Source organism: Odocoileus virginianus, chromosome 5 (assembly GCF_023699985.2).
Source record: "Odocoileus virginianus isolate 20LAN1187 ecotype Illinois chromosome 5, Ovbor_1.2, whole genome shotgun sequence".
Classification (NCBI taxonomy): domain Eukaryota; kingdom Metazoa; phylum Chordata; class Mammalia; order Artiodactyla; family Cervidae; genus Odocoileus; species Odocoileus virginianus.
This window is the reverse complement of record NC_069678.1, coordinates 78,482,656-78,506,101: the sequence shown is the minus strand read 5'-3', so window position 1 is coordinate 78,506,101 and position 23,446 is coordinate 78,482,656. Positions and strand designations below refer to the sequence as shown.

The 23,446-nt window shown below is 37.0% G+C and overlaps 1 protein-coding gene across 4 annotated transcripts in view; it reads right to left on the bottom strand.

The window, feature by feature from the left end:
• The window catches only part of SPATA6 (spermatogenesis associated 6), a 143,599-nt gene that overhangs the window by 112,485 nt on the left and 7,668 nt on the right, over positions 1-23,446 (bottom strand). For all 4 annotated transcript variants that reach the window (XM_020869676.2, XM_020869677.2, XM_070468196.1 and 1 more), the window contains exons 2-3: positions 9,131-9,268; positions 7,590-7,638 (exon numbers count right to left, since the gene is read on the bottom strand). In XM_020869676.2, the coding sequence (XP_020725335.1) occupies positions 7,590-7,638; positions 9,131-9,268 (187 nt within the window). The remainder of the gene's footprint in view (positions 1-7,589; positions 7,639-9,130; positions 9,269-23,446) is intronic.

Genomic DNA, 23,446 nt, shown 5'->3' with positions numbered 1-23,446 from the left:
CCAGCTTGAACATCTGAAAGTTCACAGTTCATGTATTGCTGAAGCCTGGCTTGGAGAAATTTAAGCATTACTTTGATGCTGGGAGGGAGTGGGGTCAGGAGGAGAAGGGGACGACAGAGGATGAGATGGCTGGCTGGCATCACCAACTCAATGGACATGAGTTTGGGTAAGCCCCGGGAGTTGGTGATGGAGACGGGGGCCTGGTGTGCTGCGATCCATGGGGTCACAGAGTCGGACACGACTGAGTGACTGAACTGAATGAACTGAACTGACTAGCGTGTGAGATGAGTGCAATTGTGTGGTAGTTTGAACATTCCTTGGCATTGTCTTTCTTTGGGATTGGAATGAAAACTGACCTTTTCCAGTCCTGTGGCCACTGCTGAGTTTTCCAAATTTGCTAGCATATTGAGTGCAGCACTTTCACAGCATCATCTTTCAGGATTTGAAATAGCTCAACTGGAATTCCATCACCTCCACTCGCTTTGTTTGTAGTGATGCTTTCTAAGGCCCACTTGACTTCACATTCCAGGATGTCTGGCTCTAGGTGAGTGATCACACCATCCTGATTATCTGGGTTGTGAAGATCTTTTTTGTATAGTTCTTCTGTGTATTCTTGCCAACTCTTCTTAATGTCTTCTGCTTCTGTTAGGTCCCTACCATTTCTTTCCTTTATTGAGCCCATCTTTGCATGAAATGTTTCCTTGGTATCTTTAATTTTCTTGAAGAGATCTCTAGTCTTTCCCATTCTATTGTTTTCCTCTATTTCTTTGCATTGATTGCTGAGGAAGGCTTTCGTATCTCTCCTTGCTATTCTTTGGAATTCTGCATTCAAATGGGTATCTTAATCATGTACAGCAAGTTAAAAGCTATAATAAACTTCTTAAGAGAGAGTGCCAGAATACCATTAATCCTTTGTACCAACAAGAGTAATCGCTATAACAATTTCCAATAAATGTCTATTTATCTGCTTTAACTACAAGGGGAATTGGTGGGAATGCATTTGCTATCGTGGATTTAAAATATGAATCCTGAGTCCTACAAGCTCTCTTGATGACTGAGGCAGGGAGTCTCTCACTCAAAGACACTGAAGGATTTATTCCCAGCCTTCAAATCTTCATGTGAAAGCATTTTAAATACTGCAGACACCAAACAAGCAGCAATTCTCAGAAGCGATAAAGCAGGGGCTCTAATGAAACTGCTATTTTTCCCTATAGGCAAGAGGGGGCAGCTAGTAATCTACTGCAATAAAAATAAAGATCCTATCTTCTCTTTATCCAAATGTTGAAGGGTATGTAACCAAGGTAGTCATTAATATATTACAAATTTTCAAATACAAAGTACATTTCCTAATCAAAGGATTATATTACAAATAGGTATCTTTCAATTGGACAATTCCAGCACTCATGGAAAGAGTAATGAGAGGCAGTCATATGATACATTTATGGTATTTTACTTAACTCCTTTGAACATTAAACACCTAGTATGTATCAGGTATTGTCATATGCACACAGCAGCCACAAAAAAGGAAAAGTCAATACTCTTATGAAACTATCATTCTGATGAGAGAAAATATATCAGTGCTAGGAAGAAAAACAGGAGGACTATCTCCATCCCTATTTGCCCTGAGCAGTATCCTTTTCACAGTTGTTGTCTTGGTGGAAATACTAAAAACACACTCTTACGCTCAAAGTACCCTGGTAGAAGATAGGATAACCTTAAAGACAATGGGAGAGAGTGGAGATATTGACCAAAAGGGGATGCCATTATTAAATACTTGGATGAGAAAAGATCTCTCATTATGATGATAAATTTGAGGAGGGACTGGAGAGAAGAGAGGGAGCAAGCAATACACACATCTGCAGGAAGAGCTTTGAAGGCAGTATATTTGTGGCAGTATGTAGCTGACCCTTGAACAATGTGAGGGCCAGGGGTGCCCATCCTCTCTGCAGTTGAAAATCCACATACAGCTTATAGCCAGTCCTCCATATTGGTTTCTCCATGTAAGTGGTTCCTCTGTATCTGCAGTTCCTCCTTATCTGTGGTTCAGCATCCATGGAGTCAACCAAAGACCATGCACTGTAGTATTTACTATTGAAAACAATTTGTGTATCAGTGGACCTGTGCAACTCAAATCTGTGTTGTCCAAGGTTCAAGTGTATTGTGTGTGTGTGAGACACAGTGTGTGTCTATGTAAGAGAGAGAATGTGTGTCTACAGAAGAGAATCTACAAACCTTTCATGAGAAAAGATGAAAATTCAGTTTCAGTAGGGAAGTCTACATGGTAGAAAACTTTTCATTCTCTTCCTTACCTAAAAATGGCTCCCAGGAAATAGCTTTCATCATAACTCTAATTTATTCTGGTAGATTCCAGAATTAAAACCATTTCCCTAAAGAGAGTACCTTCTCTATGAATACAAAATCACCCTATATGGCTTTTAATGTCACTGGCCCTTATATGCCACTTTGTATTTATGTATCACAAATATATATATTTCAGAGGCTTAAAGTGGTTCTGGACCTCTGGAGGCTCCTTACAGGTTCAGATATGGTATGAATATAATGTGGCAGTTCCCAAATAATAAAGAGTAATAACACACTACCAATAAAAATAAGCAAGGATATTTTAAGTGTTTCCCGCGTGCCAAGGACTTTTCTAAGCACTCTGTCTGAGGTTACTCAAGTGTCTGTCCATTTATCAGACTGCCCAATTTAAGAGGGTCCTTGGATCTCCTTGAGTATTAGAAACAATCTACCAAAAAAAAAAAAAAACAGATCCTTACCTCTCACCATACACACAAAAATTAACACATAATGGACCACAGGCCTATATGTAAGGAATAAAATAAAATTTGTAGAAGTGACCTTGGTAAAGCAAACATTTCACCAAAAATATGATCCCATAAAAGAAAAAAAAATTGTTAACCTGGACTTCTTTTGTTTTTCATAAAGTGAAAAGTGTTAATCGCTCAGTTGTATTCCACTCTTTGCAACCCCATGGCCTGCAGCCCGCCAGGCTCCTCTGTCCATGGGATTTTCCAGGCAGGAATGCTGGAGCGAGTTGCCATTCTCTTCTCCGGATATTCCCAACCCAAGGATCAAACCCAGGTCTCCTGAACTGCAGGCAGATTCTTTACCCTGAGCCATAAGAGGATACCATTAGAAGAACGAAAAAATTAAACTAGGATAAAGTATTTACCAATATTTTATCTGATAAAGGATTTATATTTAGAATATGTTTAAAAAGAAAAAAAAAAACTTGATAAGAAGACAAACTACCCAGTTCAAAATGGATAAAATATCTGAATAAGCATTTTACAAGAAAAGGTATATGAATAGCTAATCTGCATATGGAAAGATGCTCAACAGTATTAAAATGCAAGTTAAAAATACGAGATGTCACTACACATCCATCAGAATAACTATATTCCCAAAAGACTGACATTATCAAATCTTGGGGATGATATAGAATATCTTCATACTTTGCTGGTGGGAATGTAAAATGGTACAGTGACTTTAGAAAGGGCTTCTCAGGTGGCGCTAGTGGTAAAGAACACATCTGCCAATGCAGGAGACACAAGAGACACAGGTTTGGTCCATGGGTTGGGAAGATCTTCTGGAGGAGTGCATGGAAACCCACTCCAGTATTCTTTCTTGGAGAATCCCATGGACAGAGGAGCCTGGCGGGCTATAGTCCATAGGGTTGCAAAGAGTTGGACATGACTGAAGTGACTTAGCATGAACACACTCAACTTTAGAATACAGGTTGAAAGTTTAAGTTAAACATATACTTAGCGTACAACTCAGCATGCATCCATATACTCAAAGCAAATTGCTCATAATAGTAAAAAATTGAAACAATCCAAACATTCATCAAATAGTGAATGGAAAGGGAAAAAAGTTCTATGAATAGAGTATCATTCATCAACAAAAAGAAATGAACTACTAATATGTACAACAACACGGATAAACCTCAAAAACATTATTCCAAGTAAAAGAAGTCAGACACAAAAGACAACATATTATATAAATCTATTTATATAAAATTTCTAGGAAAGAAAAATATACAAAGATAGAAAATAGACCAGTGTTGTTGGGACTGAAGTACACATAGAAACTGAGTACAAATAGGCATTAGGAAATATGAGGTGATAGAAATATTCTAAATTGGATTGTGATGATGGCTCGCAACTATATACATTTTCTAGAAATCACTTAACTACAATTACAATGGGTAAATTTTGTGATATATAAGTTATACCTCACTAAAGCTGTTAAATAAGGAAGGAAAGGAGAGATGACCCCACTTTTCATATAAGAACAGTACTTCAATCTCACTACCTTGCTGATATGGAGAAGGAAATGGCAACCCACTCCAATATTCTTGCCAGGAATCCCATGGACAGAAGAGCCTGGAGGGCTACAATCCATGGGATCGCAAGAATCAGACACAACTTAGCGACTAAACCACCAACCACACTGTTGATGAGGGAAATATCATTAATAGAAGAATTCCAACTAACAAATACAGAAAAATGACAATATTAGAAAAACCACATTTCGTCATTTCTAATGAAAACATGGGTCTCAAGGAATACTAAAGGTATCAGATGAAAGACTGTAGAAAAAACTTATTATGGAATAATACCAGGCTGATACTGTCTGAAGCAAATAAGATCAATCTCAATATCACTAAACTTAAGACAGTCAGATATTATATGTCACCTGATATGATGCAATAAGTACAGAGCACCAATTATGAAGGATTCCTGGGGGGGGGGGGGGGGGGGGGGGGGGGAAGAAGACTGAATTGAACCAAACTTTTAGGTCTAATTATCAGTTTACACAATACTCTTGCCAAAAAGAAAAGAAAATAAGCATGAATCAAACCAAACGTTTAGCTCTAATTATCAGTTTACATAATAAAGTGATGAATAAGCTAAACAACACTTTAAGGAAGCAATCAACCAAATCCAAACTGTAGGATATTTTAAAGAATTTGATTTTTCTAACAAACTCATAGCATTAGGGGAAAAAAAAAAAAGTGAGAGACACTATTACAGAAAAAAATAAACCTAAGAGCTAAAGAGCCATAAACAGAATATGAACCACACCTTCATGGGATCCTGACTTTAACAAACCAACTGTATAAAAACATTTTGGTTACAACTGGAGAAATTTGCACAATGACTAATTATTTGATGTTAATAAGGAACTATTACTAATTTTGTTAGGTATGATACCAGTAGAGAGGTTTTATTTTCTTCAAAAAAACTATCAATTAGAGGTCATGCCAGAATATTTACAATGAAATAATGTATGTAGAGAATTTTCTTTTAAATATTCCAATGCCTTTTTTTAAGTATCAGGTCAAAAGTACCAGAGTCAATTCTTAGGCAGACTGATAAGAAGTGCAGGGTCCCCAAGGAGGAGAAAGGGGTCTGGGGCTCTGGAAGTGGAGATAGGGGTCTGGAATTCTCAAGGAGGAGGAAAGGACAAACTTTTTTTATCTACATTCCTTAGTCTTAGTCAATTACACAACTCAGTTTAAACTCTGTACTAGGGATTATACAACAATATATCCTGCGTGAGGGCAGTTTCTCCTTCCGGAAAACCTTCTGACTAATCCTGATATCTTAGAATATATATGGGAGTGGGTCTGGTAGGATCTTTCTATTATTTAATTGTAATCTTGTTATCCTAAAATGTAATTGTGGGAGTGGGTCTGGTAAAATTTTCACAAACTCCATTCTTTCGATTCACTGTAATAACTAATTAAAAGGTATATAATTCCATTGCTAACACTAGCAAGGGGGCACTCTCCATCCCCCTTCCGATGTCTGTGTCAGAAGCTTTTTCTATCTCTTTTATACTTTAATAAAACTTTATTACACAAAAGCTCTGAGCTATCAAGCCTCGTCTCTGGCCCCAGACTGAATCCTTCTCCTCCAGAGGCCAAGAATCCTGGCATCTTTCGTGATTCAGCAACAATCTTTCAAGGGTTAACATACAATATAACAGGTAAATGTAAAAAACTATTAAAGCTGATGGTATTATGGGATTTCATCATTCCATCCCTCCTACTTTTAGCATAGTTTTAATTTTCATATTAGTAAGGTTAGGACACAACAAAAAGTTGCAAAACTGAGAAGAAAATAAAAGAAAAGGGAGCCCAAAGCTCACCAGAAAGGTCAGGGATAAAGACTCTCATGAAGTCATCAGAAGACAGGCTTAAAAAAAAAAAGACAAGTAAAACATGAAGCCAAGTCCTTGGAGAATATCATATAAGGAGACAGGAGAAACTAAGTTAAAAAAAGACCATAAAAGTGAAGCCAGAAGAATATCAATATTTAAAGACAGGACAGACAAACACAAACTTGAGAAAGATACCAAAAACTAGAAAGTCAGGGACAAGAGAAGAGACTTAACAGAAAAATTGAATCAGGGAAATCTAGGCAAGAAAGATTCCAGATAAATCATCAAGTACCCTTCTTAGAGTTCCTAAATTTCAAATCAAAAAGAAAAATAACTATGTTTAACAAAATTTCAGAATGATGAGAGAAATAATTATCTTCATATTTTCTAAGATGTACAGTTTCCCAGATACTGAACAAGACGTTCAAAAAATAAGAAGCCATTTTACCCACTAGCACCTGGTGGCTCAAATGGTAAAGAATCTGCTTGCAATGCAGGAGACCTGCGTTTGATCCCCGCGTAGGGAAGAACCCCTGGAGAAGGATTTCCAGGGGTAGAAATCAACCAGCCCTATTTCTACCTGTATGTCCAGATTCTAGTGTGGTGCCAAGTTGCATGTTTCTATATTGCCAGACTTCCAATGGGGTGCAAACCATATGGAAGGGACAGCTGACACTGATGAGGCTCAATATCATTGGCGTTTTGAGCCACAGTTATACATTAGACCAATCTGGTAATTCCTAATCCCTTTCTGATTACAAAGATAAGTAACAGAGCTTTTTACTGCATATTCAGAGCTTGAATAACTTCTCCCCAATATACTTTGCATTGATGTTTTCACAAATAATTGGATGTTTTTATAGTTGATTCCTAGTACCTTGAGGAATTTACTGCTAACCACAACCTTGAAAATGTCACTTTCAAATAATTTATTTACATACTGTGTACAATAAAAACACAAAAGCAAATATATATTTTAAGCTAATATTACTTCAATCTTCTATTATTTACTCTCTTGACTTGCAACACAATGAGGTTAAAAACAGATTTTTGTTTGCAGGGCAGAATCCCACTTAACACGAATCACAATCCTTACATCATTAACAACTCATAACATCTTAGTCAATAAAAAGTTCAAATAACTCTTTTTGTTATTTACAAATCAAACCCAGAAAAAGGAAAAATTCCCCGTCTCTGCAGCACATGTATATATATATTTTTTTTAATCATTACTTCCAGGTATATTCTGAAATTCTAAAAAAAGTTAAAAAAAAAAAGGCCTCACCTTGAGATTTGTCAAGTTCTTATTAGACCCTCTTTGACTTTTATCTAACTCAGGATTAAAGAGCATAATTCTAAAATCTCTCTAAATCAGGAATTAAAAGTTAAAAACTTACATTCAAGCTGTGCAACCACATCTCCAGGGTCCACTGCTTCAGGGAACACCTATGGTGAGAGAAGGCAGACAGAAGCAGGATGGAGAAGAAAAAGCAAAAGGAAGACATACATGAGATAGTCTCTGTGCTTTCCTTCTCATTGCCAGAATATTCCTGTCCCTACCAAAGAAACTTTTGACTTTATTGAGAACTGTCACTTCTCTGTTTCCCATGATCACCATGCAAGATTTTACCAACAAATAAAAATTACAGCTGGCTCTGCTTCCCTCTCCAATTTCATCTACTAGCAGTCTTCTCTTGTTACCATGGTCATATTTGCTTTCTTGCTGTTCCTCCTTCTCATTAAGCTTATTCCCAAGAAGACACCTTTATATTTGCTGTTCCTCTGCTTAGAATGCTTTTATCCTAGACATTTAAATACTACCTCATAATTCAGACTCAATTTCAATGTTACTGCCTTCTCTGACCTACACCTTTAAAACAAACAATCCTCTTAATCCCTCTGTCCCCTTACCCTCCCTTTAATATCTTCATGACAGCTCAGTTCAGTTCAGTTGCTCAGTCGTGTCCAACTCTTTGCTACCCCATGGACTGCAGCACACTAGGCCTCCCTGTCCATCACCAACCCCCGGAGTTTACTGAAACTCATGTCCATTGAGTCAGTGATTCAACCATCTCATCCTCTGTCGTCCCCTTCTCTTCCCACCTTCAATCTTTCCCAGCATCAGGGTCTTTTCAAATGAGTCAGTTCTTCACATCAGGTAGCCAAAGTATTGGAGTTTCAGCTTCAACATCATTCCTTCCAATGAATATTCAGGACTGATTTCCTTTAGGATGGACTGATTGGATCTCCTTGCAGTCCAAGGGACTCTCAAGAGTCTTCTACAACACCACAGTTCATGACACTTACTATCTAAAAGTGTATTACTCATGCATTTACTTGGTTACTGTTTGTTTTTCCTATTATAATGAAAGCTCCAGGAAGGGAAAATGTTTGTCTTGTTTATTCAGTGCCTAGAACAGTGCATGGAATAGTGCAGGTACTCTGTATGTATTCATGGAGAAGAGAAAAGAAAATAAGAAAGGAAGTAAGGAGGAAGAGAAGAAAGGGAAGGAGGGAACTAGGCAAGGAAAGAAAGGTGAGGAATACAATTGGTAATAATTAATCAAAAGCATCAGATTCAAGGAAAAAAAAGAGATCTATAGAAAGAAGTACAAGACAGTCATAAGTAAAATAGGACCTATTCTTACCTATTAAAATCTCCCCTTTCTCTCTCTCTCTTATGAAGATAAGTATTCATAATTCAAGGTGCTATTTTTTACATAAAGACCTCTAAGACAATTTTAGAAGTAAACTGATCCAGCAAGCAAAAGAGGTAATTGATTCAGTGTATAATATAAGGAATATTTATTTTCAAGCTTCCAGATTTAAGTTATAAATCTTTTCAATTAAAGTACATATTCAAATTTTGTGCTATTCAAATTTTGGAACCACTTTAATTTTTGTATTTGTTAACATTTGATAGAATATTTGAATTCACCTTTTCAAACACCATTCTGGCATTGAAGACCAATGGAAAATTGGCTGGGACACATTGTGTCTTTTTGTATTGGCCAAACACACAGATGCTAAGATAGATGTCCTCCTTGTCTTTCAGCACCACTCCTGGGCAAGTTACCTGAAAGAAATTAGAGAGATGAATGTGACTGCTTCATGAATTCCCTAAACTATCATATTAAAATAACTTATCAAACATTACATAAAATCACTAGTCTGCTAAGCTAATAAAAATATGCACAGGTTAAAAAAAGAGAGAGATTCTAGTGTTTACAGAGTTAAATGAAATGTCTTTATAACTTCCATCCCTCTGAGAAATTTATGATTTTCCACTTGGTTACTTGTGTGACATTTGAAGCTCTACGTATTGGCTCTTGGGACAAACACTAATAGTTTTAAACAGTTAGCCTTAACCTCCCACTTTATGTAGAATGCTGACATAAACTTATTCAGCATCATTTAACCAGAAAGGATAAAGATTCAGCAGAAATAAAGCACTATACTAGAGGACAAAAAATATCAAAACAAAGCACAGATCTGATCTGCAGTGCCCTAAGATGCAGCCCATACACACCCTCATCAAAAGAAATATGGCAAACTTTCAAAGCAAGTGAACTGTAAAGTTTCCAGCCCAGGGAAATATTTTTTAAATATAAAACTGTACCTAACTATTCTCAGGATTGACACAATGATATAGGGTTTCTAAAACATACACAGCAAGGTCTTTCCAGTTTCTGCCATATTTCATTGCCAGTGATCAACTATCCTTAGTAGAATACAAAAGACTGTCTTAATCTTAGACAGATTTGAATCCAATTTATCACATACATATATTACTCAATATCTCCTGAAACTACAAAGTACATGTGTTATTATTTCCTAAACACACATGGATTTCTTGCCACACATTCTTTCATTATCTGGATTACTACTCCATTCCATCTCCTCACCTACTTCTATCTCCCAAGGCTTTCATTAACTGACATCTCAATACACAAAACTTCTCTTGATTGGCCAATTATCACTACTGAATTCATTCTAATTCAAACATTTGTTGTGAATTTATTATATTCAAGTAAGTAAGTCTTAGTTTCTCATAGCATTTTACAGTTCTTTTAAGGCCCTAATTGTCTCAACACACGTCCATCAAATAGGTACACCTCACCTCTTTAACTTGACTATAAACTCTTGAGAACAGAAATTCTAATTTCCTCATCAATGTATCCAAATACTCAGACTCTCAGTATTAAGAAGCATCTTAGAAATAATCTAGTAAAGCTTCAAATTTTTTATGTAGGGAAACAACAGACCCCCAATAAAGACAAGGTAATTTACTAAAGTCACACAATAAATGAGTCACTTCATGTTCCTTTGTATACAACAGCTAAGATTATTTTCTATGCCAGTTACTTTGAGTCTATCTACCTCTTATTCTATTTTCTACTTCTGTCCTAATAATTCACTACTGATTATTAGAATCAATTAAGGTCCTCAGAAATTTCACTCAGTCTGAAAGCTTCATTTTCTACTCCTCATTTAAACCAAACCTGTAGAGCCCTTCTACATATTTGTTATGCTTACAGATGTGACTGCTCCAAATTGAGATGGATGGTTAGTATAAAATACAAGATTTTGAAGATTTTTGAAGACTTGTTCTAAAATATTTTAAGGAATTTTTACCAAAAATAGTGCAAAATATCTCATTAACAACTTTTATATTAACTACATGTTGAAAGGATAATACTTTATATACTGAATTAAATAAAATTATTATAAAGTTAATTTATCACATAATTTATCACTAGTGATAATTTATCACTTACTTAGTGCAACTGGTTTATACTGGGCAGTACAGCTCTAATTGTCCTCACTGAAAACTGCTGAGTGTTTTCCCAATTTGTTATATATGATAAGAAGACATGACATCTTTTCTTATCTACAATTCTACAAATTCTACCATTCTTTAAAGGAATACCACGGGACATTCCAAAAAGAAGGCATTAAAAGAAGGTTTAAAGACAATCCTATGGAAAAAATAAAAAATAAATAGCAAACTGGTTGACTTAAAACAATCGTATGGATAATTATTGCCTTTGTTTTTGTTGTTGTTCAGTTCCTAAGCCATGTCCACCTCTTTGCAATATCATGGACTGTAGCATACCAGGCTTCTCTGTCCTCCACTATCTCCTTGAATTAGCTCAAATTCATGCCTGCTGAGTTGATGATGCGATCTAACCATTTCATCCTCTGCTGATCCCTTATCCTCCTGCCTTCAACCTTTCCCAGCATCAGAGTCTTTTCCAATGAGTCAGCTCCTCACATCAGGTGGTCAAAGGACTAGAGCTTCAGCTTCAGCATCAGGATATTCTGGGTTGATTTCATTTAAGATTGACTGGTCTGATCTCCTTGCAGTCCAAGGGACTCTCAAGACTCTCCTCCAGCATCACAACTCAAAAGTATCAAGTCTTCGGTGCCCAGCTTTCTTTATGGTCCAATCCCACATCTGTACATGACTACTGGAAAAAACATAGCTTTGACTATACTGGCCTTTGTCAGCAAAGCAGTGTCTCTGCTTTTTAATGTGCTTCTAGTTTTGTCATAGCTTTTCTCCCAAGGAGCACGCATGTTTTAGTTTCATGGCTACAGTCACCATCCACAGTGATTTTGGAGCCCAAGAAAACAAAATCTGTCACTGCTTTTACTTTTTTTTTCCTTCTATTTGCCATAAAGTGATGGGACTGGATGGTATGATCTTGGTTTTTTGAATGTTGAGTTTCAAGCTAGCTTTTTCACTCTCCCGTTTCACTCTCAAGAATTGCTTTAGTTTGTCATCAATTATGTCTCATCAAATAAGGAATATCAATAGATAGATAGAAATTACTTTAAAAAATAGAAATTTTAGAGTTGAAAAGTACATAATAAATGAAAAATTCACTAGAGAATCTCAAGAGCAGATATAAGCTGGCAGAAGAAAGAATAAATGAACCTGAAAAGTAGTCGATTGAGATTATCCAGCCTGAGGTACAGAAAGAGAAAAGAAAAATGAACAGTCTCTGAGACCTGTGGGAAACCATAAGGCACAGTAACATAGATATAATGGGACCCCCTAAAATAGAGGACAAGTAGCCAGAAAGAACAGTAGCTGAAATAATGGATGAAAACTTCTGAAATTTAAAGAAAAACAATCTTATATTCAATCCAACAAACTCCAATAACTCCAAATCACACACATCATAATCAGACTTTTTCAAAGACAAAGATGAAGAATCTTGGAAGAAGCAAAGGGAAAATGTTTCAGTAGGTACTAGAAAACCTCAATAGTAATAACAGCTGATTTCTCATCAGAAACATGAAGTAGAAGAAGGTGGAATGACGTATTCAAAGTACTAAAAGGAGACATTCGATAGTTCAATATCCAGGATATTCTCCTTCACAAAAGATGGAAAATTAAGGCTTTTCTTAAACAAAAAGATAATTTATCATGAGAACTTCCCTACAAGAATTACTAAAGAGAATCCTTCAAATTAAAATGAAAGGGCAGCAGCTAAAATGTACAGGAAAAACTAAACACCAGTAAGGGAACTACATGGGTAAACCTAAGACAAAATAATTGTATTTTTCTCTCATTTATCCATTCTTATTTAAAATAAAATTGAATAAAAGCAGCAATTACTAAATTTTGTTGAAGAGTGTATATGTATAAAGATGTTATCTGCATGATAATAAAATTATAAAGAAGAGGAGAGGGAACAAACTAAATAAAAGCAAAGGTTTTATGTGTTATTCAAATTAAATTGGTATTAATCCATACTATACTGTTAAAAATTAAAATATTAACTGTGAACCCCAGAACAACCACTAAGAAAATAACTCAAAAAATACAGTAATAGAAACAAGGGAATTAAAATGGCACACTAGATAATTGTTAACACTAAAGAAGTCCCTAATGCAGAAAGAAACAAAAAAGACATTAATACAGAAAAGACAGAAGACAAATAGCAAAATGACAAAGGTAAATCCTACCCTATCTTACATTAAAGGTAAACTGACTAAACACTCTCATCAAAAGGTAGAGTTTAGCAAGATGGACTAAAATCTATAGTCCAGGTTTCCCTGGGGGCTCAGTGATAAAGAACCCACCTGCCAATGCAGGAGACACGGGTTGGACCCCTGGTCTGAGAAGATCCCGCATGCCACGGAACAGCTACGCCCATGAACCACAAGTGCTAAGCCTGTGCCCTAGAGCCCACGTGCTGCCGCTCCTGAAGGCTGCACATGCTAGAGCCCGTCTCTGCAATAAGGGAAGCCGCTGCAACGAAACGCCACGTACCCAAACTAGAGAGAAGCTCCCGCTCGCCACAACTAGAGAAAAGCTCGTACAGCAGAGAAGACCTAGCACAGCCAAAAAATAAATTTTTACAAAATACGTTTAAAAAAATTATAATCCAACCATATGTTGAAAACAAGAGACTTGATTTAAATTCAAAGACACAAATGGGTTGATAAGTAAAAGAGTGTAAAAAAATGACCTATGCATTATAAATGACATAACAAGTAAAAACACAGGCAATAATTACACTTTAAGGAGATACAACAACATAAAGATATATGTACTTAACAACTCCAAAATACATGATAGAAAAACCAACAGGCATCTCTCTAAAGAAGATTAACAAATGGCCAAAAAGCACATGAAAACATGTTCAACATCATTAGTCACTCAGGAAATATAAATCAAAATCACAGTGAGATTTCTCTTCATACTCACTAGGATGGCTATAAATAAGAAGATGGACAAAACAAGTGTCAGGGAGGGTGTCAAAAAATTGGAATCCTCATACTGTGCTGATGGAAAAGTAAAATGGTGTAGTCACTATGGTAAAATTTTTGTAGTTCCTTAAGAAAAGTAAACAGTTACCACAAGAACCAGCAACTTGCTAGGTATACACCCAGGAGTAATGAAAACATACACCCACACAATAACATGTACAAGAGTATAACAGCATTATTCGTAATAGCCAAAATGTGGATACAACCCAAATGTCAACCAACTGATGGATAAGCAAAATGTGGATAAGCTAAATGTGGTATATCCATACAACAGAATATGATTTGGCCATAAAAAGGAATAAAGCACTTATAATATACTGATATATACTATGACAAGGATGAATCTTAAAAACATTATGCTAAGTGAAAGAAGTCAGACACAGAACTCCACATATTATATAACCCCAATTACAAAAATGTTCATTATAGGCAAATCCATAGATCTAGAAATTGGATTAGTGGTAGCCAGGGGGGTTGGGGGAGAGGGAGATGAAATTATGAAATTTCTTTATGGGGTAATGAAAATGTTCTGGAACTAGTAGTGATTATTACACAACTTCGTGAATATATAAAAATTTACTGAACTATCTACTTTAAAAGGGTGGATTTTATGATGCATGAAATTATTTCTCAAATTTTTAAAAGATTTAGGGTTAAACTAAAATTATAGAAAAAGATATACCATACATTCACTAATCATAAGAAAGCTAGGGAAGCCATTTTAATATGATATAAAGTAGACTTCAGAGAAAGATTACCAAGGTTAAAGTGGAACACTTCATGTCAATTAAAAATTTGATTTATGAAAAGATATAGAAAACTAAATTATATGTACCTAATAACACAATGTCAAAGTAATGATGCAAAAAATTATATAACTGAATTTTGACACTTCCCAGTAACCAATATAAGAAAAAAATCATAAAGGGTATAGAAGATATAGACAACAGCATTCAAGTAATCTGACCTAACTGACATTTACATAATACGCTATACAACAACAGAAGTACACATGAAAACATGCATCCAGACAGATGAGATGAGCCATAAAACAAGTCTCAATAACCATAAAAGGATATAGATTCAATATGCAAAAAATCAACTTTATTTCTATATATTAGAAACAACATTTTAGAAAATTTAACACCATTTATAATATAACAAAATATGTGTAAGACATGTGTTCTGAAAACTACAAACATTACTGAAAGAATATGAAAGAAAATTAAAGAAATTTACACAACCTGAAAATAATGTTAAGTATTTAAAATCTTTTATCTAATAAGGGGAGAAAATTCCATAAAAAACAAAAATTATGAAATCAAAATAGGTAAAAATGTAATTATTTGGCATATGTTTAAAAAGAGACACTAAATGAGAAATCCTAGAATATGTAGTCAATGAAGTTAAAAATCTCTAATAGAGAAGATTTAAAATTTTAAGTTAATAAGAAAATAATACTACAGAATTATCTCAAAACAAGAGGATACAAAAATAAATATTATACCAAAAAGTACTTAAGAAAGAAAATATGAAAGTTCCAATATATGTCTAATTGTACTGTCAGCAGAAGAGACAAGCATAAAAACAATACTGAAAGATATAAAATCTAAGAATGTCCCAGAACAGCAGAAACCCACAAATTCTCAGATGGAAAGTACAAACCCAGTGCAAAACAGAAGAGAAATGAATATATAATTCTATTTATCATAGTGTACTAGAATGTATCAAGGATAAAGTGAAAATACATTATCATAGTGAAGATTTTAATATCAAGACTGAAGATTTTATTACCTCCATTACAGTGTGGTATAGGTTATATGCAGACAAAAAATTTAATATAGACTTGAAGATATTTCAGAGAAAATAAACGATCTGATAATGGCAGATAGAACCCTACATCCAACAAATAAATCAATATATCATTTTCAAGTGAATTTGCAACATTCGCAATAATTGGATTATTTATAAATATATAGATAATAATTAGATTACAATACATTGGAAATTGCAACAAAAACAATCAGTATTACCCAAATTTCATTCAATACTCCCAATGCAATTAAATTAAAACACATTAGGACTTCGCCAGTGGTCCAGTGGTTAAAAATCTGCCTCCCAAGGCAAGGGACACAGGTTCAATTCCTGGTCTGGGAAGATCCCACGTGGTGCAGGGCAACTAAACCCACTGAGCCAGTGCGCTAGAGCCCATATGCGGCAACTACTGAAGTCATCTGCAATAAGAGAAGCCACTCATTTTAGTGGCTTCATTTTAGAAGCTTGTGCACCACAACTGAGAGTAGCTCCTGCTCACCACAACTAGAGAAAGACTGTGCACAACGAAGACCAGCATAGCCAGAAACAATTAAATAAATGAGTGATTTAAAAAAAAAACACACAATAAAAGACAGAATGCATTTATATGTGTGTGTGCATGCATGGGGAGTGGGAGAAGAGGAAGGGGAAGAAGAAAAAGACACGTATAAATTCTATATCTTGAAATTTAAACAAACTCTTAAAATAGCTCATAAGCCAAAGTTAATAGTATACAATAAATTTTATAAAAATTATAAAATACTCAATATTTTCCTGGAGGAGGAAACGGCAAACCATTACAGTATTTTTGCCGTAAAAAAAATCCCATGGACAGAGGAGCCTGGTGGGCTACAATCCACGGGGTCGCAAAGAGTCGGACGCAACTGAGCAACTGAACAACACAACATTAGGCTTAGGGAAAACCATTCAGTATAATTCAAGCTCAGAATATTTTAAGTATTATGGGGAATTCCGTGGTAGTCCAGTGGTTAGGACTCTGCACTCTCACTTCCAAGGTCCCTACTTCAATCACTGGTAGGGAACTAAGATTCCACATCACATAGGCCAAACAGTGTGGCAAAAAAAAAAAAAATTAGGAATAGAAGGGAACTTTCTTAACTTAATAAATGAAAATCCTACATCCAATATTATATTAGGTCGAAATATATGAAATTGTCATTGCTTTTTAAAGTCAAAAACTAGTCCACTGACAGCATTTTTGTAAGATTCTATCTAATACTGGTGACTTCACCATAACTTAAATAAAATGACAAGTATATGTACTGTTATTCCCACTACTTAACACTGTACTAGTCAAGACATAAGAAAAAGAAAAAAGACTGTACAGAAGTCAAAACTGACTTTATCTGTAAACATGATTTTCCACATAGAAAATCCAAATAATTTATATGAGATTTCAGCAATGTTGCTGAATTCAAAATATGCAAGGACATGTACAAAAATGTTCATCGGAGCACAATTTCTAATATTACAAAGTTGGAAAAAAATGAAAATGTCATCAACAATAGAATGGACATAGAGAAAAGGAATAGTTTTCCAAGTTCAGTTCAGTTCACTCGGTCTCAGTCATATCCAACTCTTTGCGACCCCATGGACTGCAGCATGCCAGGCTTCCCTACCATCATCAGCTCCTGGAGCTTACTGAAACTCATGTCCATCGAGTCAGTGATGCCATCCAACATCTCATCCTCTGTTGTTCCCTTCTCCTCCTACCTTCAATCTTTCCCAGTCAGGGTCTTTTCAAATGAGTCAGTTCTTCAAATCAAGTGGCCAAAGTATTAGAGCTTCAGCATCAGTCCCTCAAATGAATATCCACAACTGATTTCCTTCAGAATGTACTGGTTTGATCTCCTTGCAGTCCAAGGGACTTGCAAGAGTCTTCAACACCACACTTCAAAAGCATCAATTCTTCAGTGCTCAGCTTTCTTTACAATCCAACTCTCACACCTATACATGACTACTGAAAAAACCATAGCTTTGACTAGATGGACCTTTTTCGCCAAATTAATAATGTCTCTGCTTTTTAATATGCTGTCTAGGTTGGTCATAGCTTTTCTACCAAGAAGCAAGCGTCCTTTAATTTCATGATGTAGTCACCATCTGCAGTGATTTTGGAGCCCAAGAAGATAAAGTATCTCACTGTTTTCATTGTTTCCCCATCTATTTGCCATGAAGTGATGGGACCAGATGTCATGATCTTAGTTTTCTGAATGTTGAGTTTTAAGCCAACTTTTTCACTCTCCTTTTTCACTTTCATCAAGAAGCTCTTTAGCTCTTACTTGCTTTCTGCCATAAGGGTGGTGTCATCTGCATATCTAAAGTTACAGATATTTCTCCCTGTAATCTTGATTCCAGCTTCTACTTCAGTCAGCCTGGCATTTCACATGACGTACTCTGCATATAAGTTAAAAAAGCAGGGTGACAATATACAGCCTTGACGTACTACTCCTTTCAGTGTTTGGAATCAGTCCATTACTCCATGTTCAGTTCTAATTGTTGCTTTTTGACCTGGAGGCAGGTAAGGTGATCTGGTATTTCCCTCTCTTGAAGAATTTTCCACAGTTTGTTGTGACTCACACAGATAAAGGTTTTGGTGTAGTCAATAAAGCAGAAGTAGATGTCTTTCCTGGAACTCTCTTGCTTTTCCTATGATCCAATGGGTGTTGGCAATTTGATCTCTGGTTCCCCTGTCTTTTCTAAATTCAGCTTCACAGTTCATGTGCTATTGAAGCCTTGATTGGAGAATTTTGAGCATTACTTTACTATTGTGTGAGATGAGTGCAGTTGTGCAATAGTTTAAGCATTCTTGGGGTTTGCCTTTCTTTGGGACGGGAATGAAAACTGACCTTTTCCAGTCCTGTGGCCACTGCTGAGTTTTACAAATTTGCTGGCATACTGAGTGCAGCACTTTCACAGCATCATCTTTTAGGATTTTAAATAACTGGAATTCCCTCATCTCCACTAGTTTTGTTGGTAGTGATGGTTCCTAAGGTCTACTTGACTTTGCATTTCAGGATGTCTGGCTCTAGATGAGTGATCACACCACTGTGGTTATTTGGGTCATTAAGATTTTTTTTGTACAGTTGTTCAGTGTATTCTTGGACATCTTCTTAACATCATCTGCTTCTGATAGGTCTATACCAATTCTGTCCTTTACTATGTCCATCTTTGCATGAAATATTCCCTTGGTATCTCTTAATTTTTTTGAGGAGATCTCTAGTCTTTCCCATTCTATTGTTTTCCTCTATTTATTTGCCTTGATCACTGAGGAAGGCTTTCTTATCTCTCCTTACTACTCTTTGGAACTCTGCATTCAGATGGGTATATCTTTCCTTTTCTCCTTTGCCTTTAGCTTCTCTTCTTTTCTAAGCTATTTGTAAGGCCTCCTTAGACAACCATTTTGCCTTTTTGCATTTCTTTTTCTTGGGAATGGTCTTGATCACTGCCTCCTGTACAATGTCATGAACCTCTGTCTCTATTTCTTCAGGTATCCTGTCTATCAGATCTAATCCTGTGAATCTATTTGTCACTTCCACTGTATAATCATTGAGTTAGACAAGGCTGCTGGTCCATGCAATCAGATTAGTTAGTTTTCTCTGACTGTGGTTTTCACTCTGCCTGCCCTCTGATGGAGAAGGATAAGAGGCTTACAGAAGCTTCTTGATGGGAGAGACTGACTGAGGGGGAAACTGGGTCTTGTTCCGATGGCAGGGCCATGCTCAGTAAATCTTTAATCCAATTTTCTGTTGATGGGCAGGGCGGTGTTCCCTCCCTGTTGTTTCACCTGAGGACAAACTATGGTGGAGGTAATGAAGACAATGGCAACCTACTTCAAAAGGTCCCATGCACACACTGCTGCATGTCCCCAACCCTGCAGCAAGTTACCGCCAACCCTTGCCTCTGCCAGAGTCTCCTGAACACTCATGGGCAAGTCTGGGTCAGTCTCTTGTGGGGTCACTGTTCCATTCTCTTGGGTCCTGGTGGGCACAAGGTTTTGTTTGTGCCCTCCAAAAGTCTCTTTCCTTAGTCCTGTGTAAGTTCTGGCGGCTTCATGGTAGGGTTAATGGCTACCTCCTTCAAGAGGACTTATGCCATACTCAGGTCTACTGCACCCAGAGCCCCTGCTGACCTTTACCTTTGCAGGAGACACTCAAACACAGTTCTGGCTCAGTCTCTGTGGGGTCCTTGGGTCCTGGTGCATAAAACATTTGTTTGAACCTTCCAAGCGTCTCTGGTGGGGTTTGATTCTAAACATGATTTCGCCCCTCCTACCATCCTCCTGGATGGTTCTCTTTGCCCTTGGATGTGAGCTAACTCTTTTTGGTGGGATCCAACACTCTCCTGTCGATGGTTATTCAGCAGCAAGTTGTAATTGTAAAGTTCTCACAGGAGAAGATGAGTGCACGTCCTTCTACTCTGCCATGTTGAGAACTATGAGCCATGCCATGTAGGGACACGCAAGACAGACGGTTCTTGGTGGAGAGTTCTGACACAATGTGGTCCACTGGAGAAGGGAATGGCAAACCTCTTCAGTATTCTTGCCTTGAGAATCCCATGAACAGTATGAAAAGGCAAAAAGATAGGACACTGAAAGATGAACTCTCCAAGGTCAGTAGGTGCCCAATATGCTACTGGAGATCAGTAGAGAAATAACTCCAGAAACAATGAAGAGACAGAGACAGAGTAAAAACAACACCCAGCTGTGGATTTGACTAGTGATGGAAGTAAAGTCTGATGCTGGAAAGAGCAATATTTCATACCAACCTGCAATGTTAGGTCCATGAATCAAGGCAAATTAGAAGTCATCAAACAGGAGATGGCAAGAGTGAATGTCAACATCTTAGGAATCAGTGAACTAAAATGGACTGGAATGGGTGAATTTAACTCAGATGACCGTTATATACACTACTGTGGCCAAGAATCCCTTAGAAGAAATGGAGTAGCCATCATGGTCAACAAAAGAGTCTGAAATGCAGTACTTGGATGCAATCTCAAAAATGACAGAATGATTTCTGTTCATTTTCAAGGCAAACCATTCAATATCACAGTAATTCAAGTCTATGCCCTGTCCAGTAATTCTGAAGAAGCTGAAGCTGAATGGTTCTATGAAGACCTACAAGACCTTCTAGAACTAACATCCCGAAACAGATGTCCTTTTCATTATATATCTTCATTATATAGGGAACTGGAATGCTAAAATAGGAAGTCAAGAAACACCTGGAGTAACAGGCAAATTTGGCCTTGGAGTACAGAATGAAGCAGGGCAAAGGCTAACAGTTTTACCAAGACAACACTGGTCATTGCAAACACCCTCTTCCAACAACAAAGGAGAAGACTATACACATGGACATCACCAGATGGTCAAGAGCGAAATCAGACTGATTATATTCTTTGCAGCCAAAAGTGGAAAAGCTTTACACAGTCAGCAAAAATAAGTCTGGGAGCTGACTATGGCTCAGATCATGAACTCCTTATAGCTAAATTCAGACTTAAATTGAAGAAAGTAGGGAAAATCACTAGACCATTCAGGTATGACCTAAATCAAATCCCTTACAATTATACAGTGGAAGTGAGAAATAGATTCAAGGGATTAGATCTGATAGATTGCCTGAAGAACTATGGACAGAGGTTCATTACTTTATACAGGAGGCAGTGATCAAGACCATCCCCAAGAAAAAGAGATGCAAAAAGGCAAAACAGTTGTCTGAGGAGGCCTTACAAATAGCTGTGAAAAGAAGAGAAGTGAAAAGCAAAGCAGAAAAGATACACCCATTTGAATGCAGAGTTCCAAAGAATAGCAAGGAGAGATATGAAAGCCTTCCTCAGTGATCAATGCAAAGAAATAGAGGAAAACAATAGAATGGGAAGACTAGAGACCTCTTCAAGAAAATTAGAGATACGAAGGGAACATTTCATGCAAAGATGGGCTCAATAAAGGAAAGAAATGGTAGGGACCTAACAGAAGCAGAAGATATTAAGAAGAGTTGGCAAGAATACACAGAAGAACTGTACAAAAAAGATCTTCACGACCCAGATAATCAGGATCGTGTGATCACTCACCTAGAACCAGACATCCTGGAATGTGAAGTCAAGTGGGCCTGAGAAAGCATCACTATGAACAAAGCGAGTGGAGGTGATGGAATTCCAGTTGAGCTGTTTCAAATCCTAAAAGATGATGCTGTGAAAGTGTTGCACTCAATATGCCAGCAAATTTGGAAAACTCAGCAGTGGCCACAGGACTGGAAAAGGTCAGTTTTCATTCCAATCCCAAAGAAAGGCAATGCCAAAGAATGCTCAAACTACTGCACAACTGCACTCATCTCACATGATAGCAAAGTAATGCTCAAAATTCTCCAAGCCAGGCTTAAACATTACATGAACCGAGAACTTCCAGATGTTCAAGCTGGATTAGAAAAGGCAGAGGAACCAGAGATCAAATTGCCAACATCTACTGGATCATCAGAAAAGCAAGGGTTCCAGAAATACACCTACTTCTGCTTTATTGACTATGCCAAAGCCTTTGATTGTGTGGTTCACAACAAACTGTGGAAAACTCTTCAGGAGAGAAGAATACCAGACCATCTGACCTGCCTCCTGAGAAATCTGTATGCAGGTCAAGAAGCAACAGTTAGAACTGCACATGGAACAACAGACTGCTTCCAAATTGAGAAAGGAGTACGACAAGGCTATATATATAGTCACCCTGCTTGTTTAACTTCTATGCAGAGCACATAATGGGAAATGTCAGGCTGGATGAAGCACAAGCTGGAATCAATATTGCCAGAAGAAATATCAATAACCTCAGGTATGCAGATGACACCACCCTTATTGAAGAAAGCAAAGAAGAACTAAAGAGCCTCTTGATGAAAGTAAAAGAGGAGAGTGAAAAACTTGGGTTAAAGCTCAAACATTCAGAAAACTAAGATCATGTCATCCAGTCCCATCACTTCATGGCAAATAGATGGGGAAACAATGGAAACAGTGACAGACTTTATTTTTGGGGGGCTCCAAAATCACTGCAGATGGCAACTGCAGCCATGAAGTTAAAAGATGCTTATTCCTTGGAAGAAAACATGACCAACCTAGACAGCATATTAAAAAGCAGAGACATTCCTTTGTCAACAAAGGTCCATCTAGTCAAGGCTGTGGTTTTTCCAGTAGTCATGTATGGATGTGAGAGTTGGACTATAAAGAAAGCTGAGCACCTAAGAACTGATGCTTTTGAATTGTGGTGTTGGAGAAGACTCTTGAGAGTTCCTTGGACTGCAAGGAGATCCAACCAGTCCATCCTAAAGGAAATCAGTCCTGAATACTCATTGGAAGGACTGATGCTATACTCAAAACTCCAATATTTTGGCCACCTGACGTGAAGAACTGACTTACTGAAAAAGACCCTGATGCTGGGAACGATTGAAGATGGGAAGAGAACGGGACAAAGAGGATGAGATGGTTGGATGGGATCACTGACTCAATGGACCTGAGTTTGAGTAAGCTCCAGGAATTGGTGATAGACAGGGAAGCTTGGTGTGCAGCAGTCCATGGGGTCACAGAGTTGGACACGACTCAGTGACTGAACTGACTGACTGTATAATCATAAGCGATTAAACAGCCAACAGGTACATGAAAAGATGCT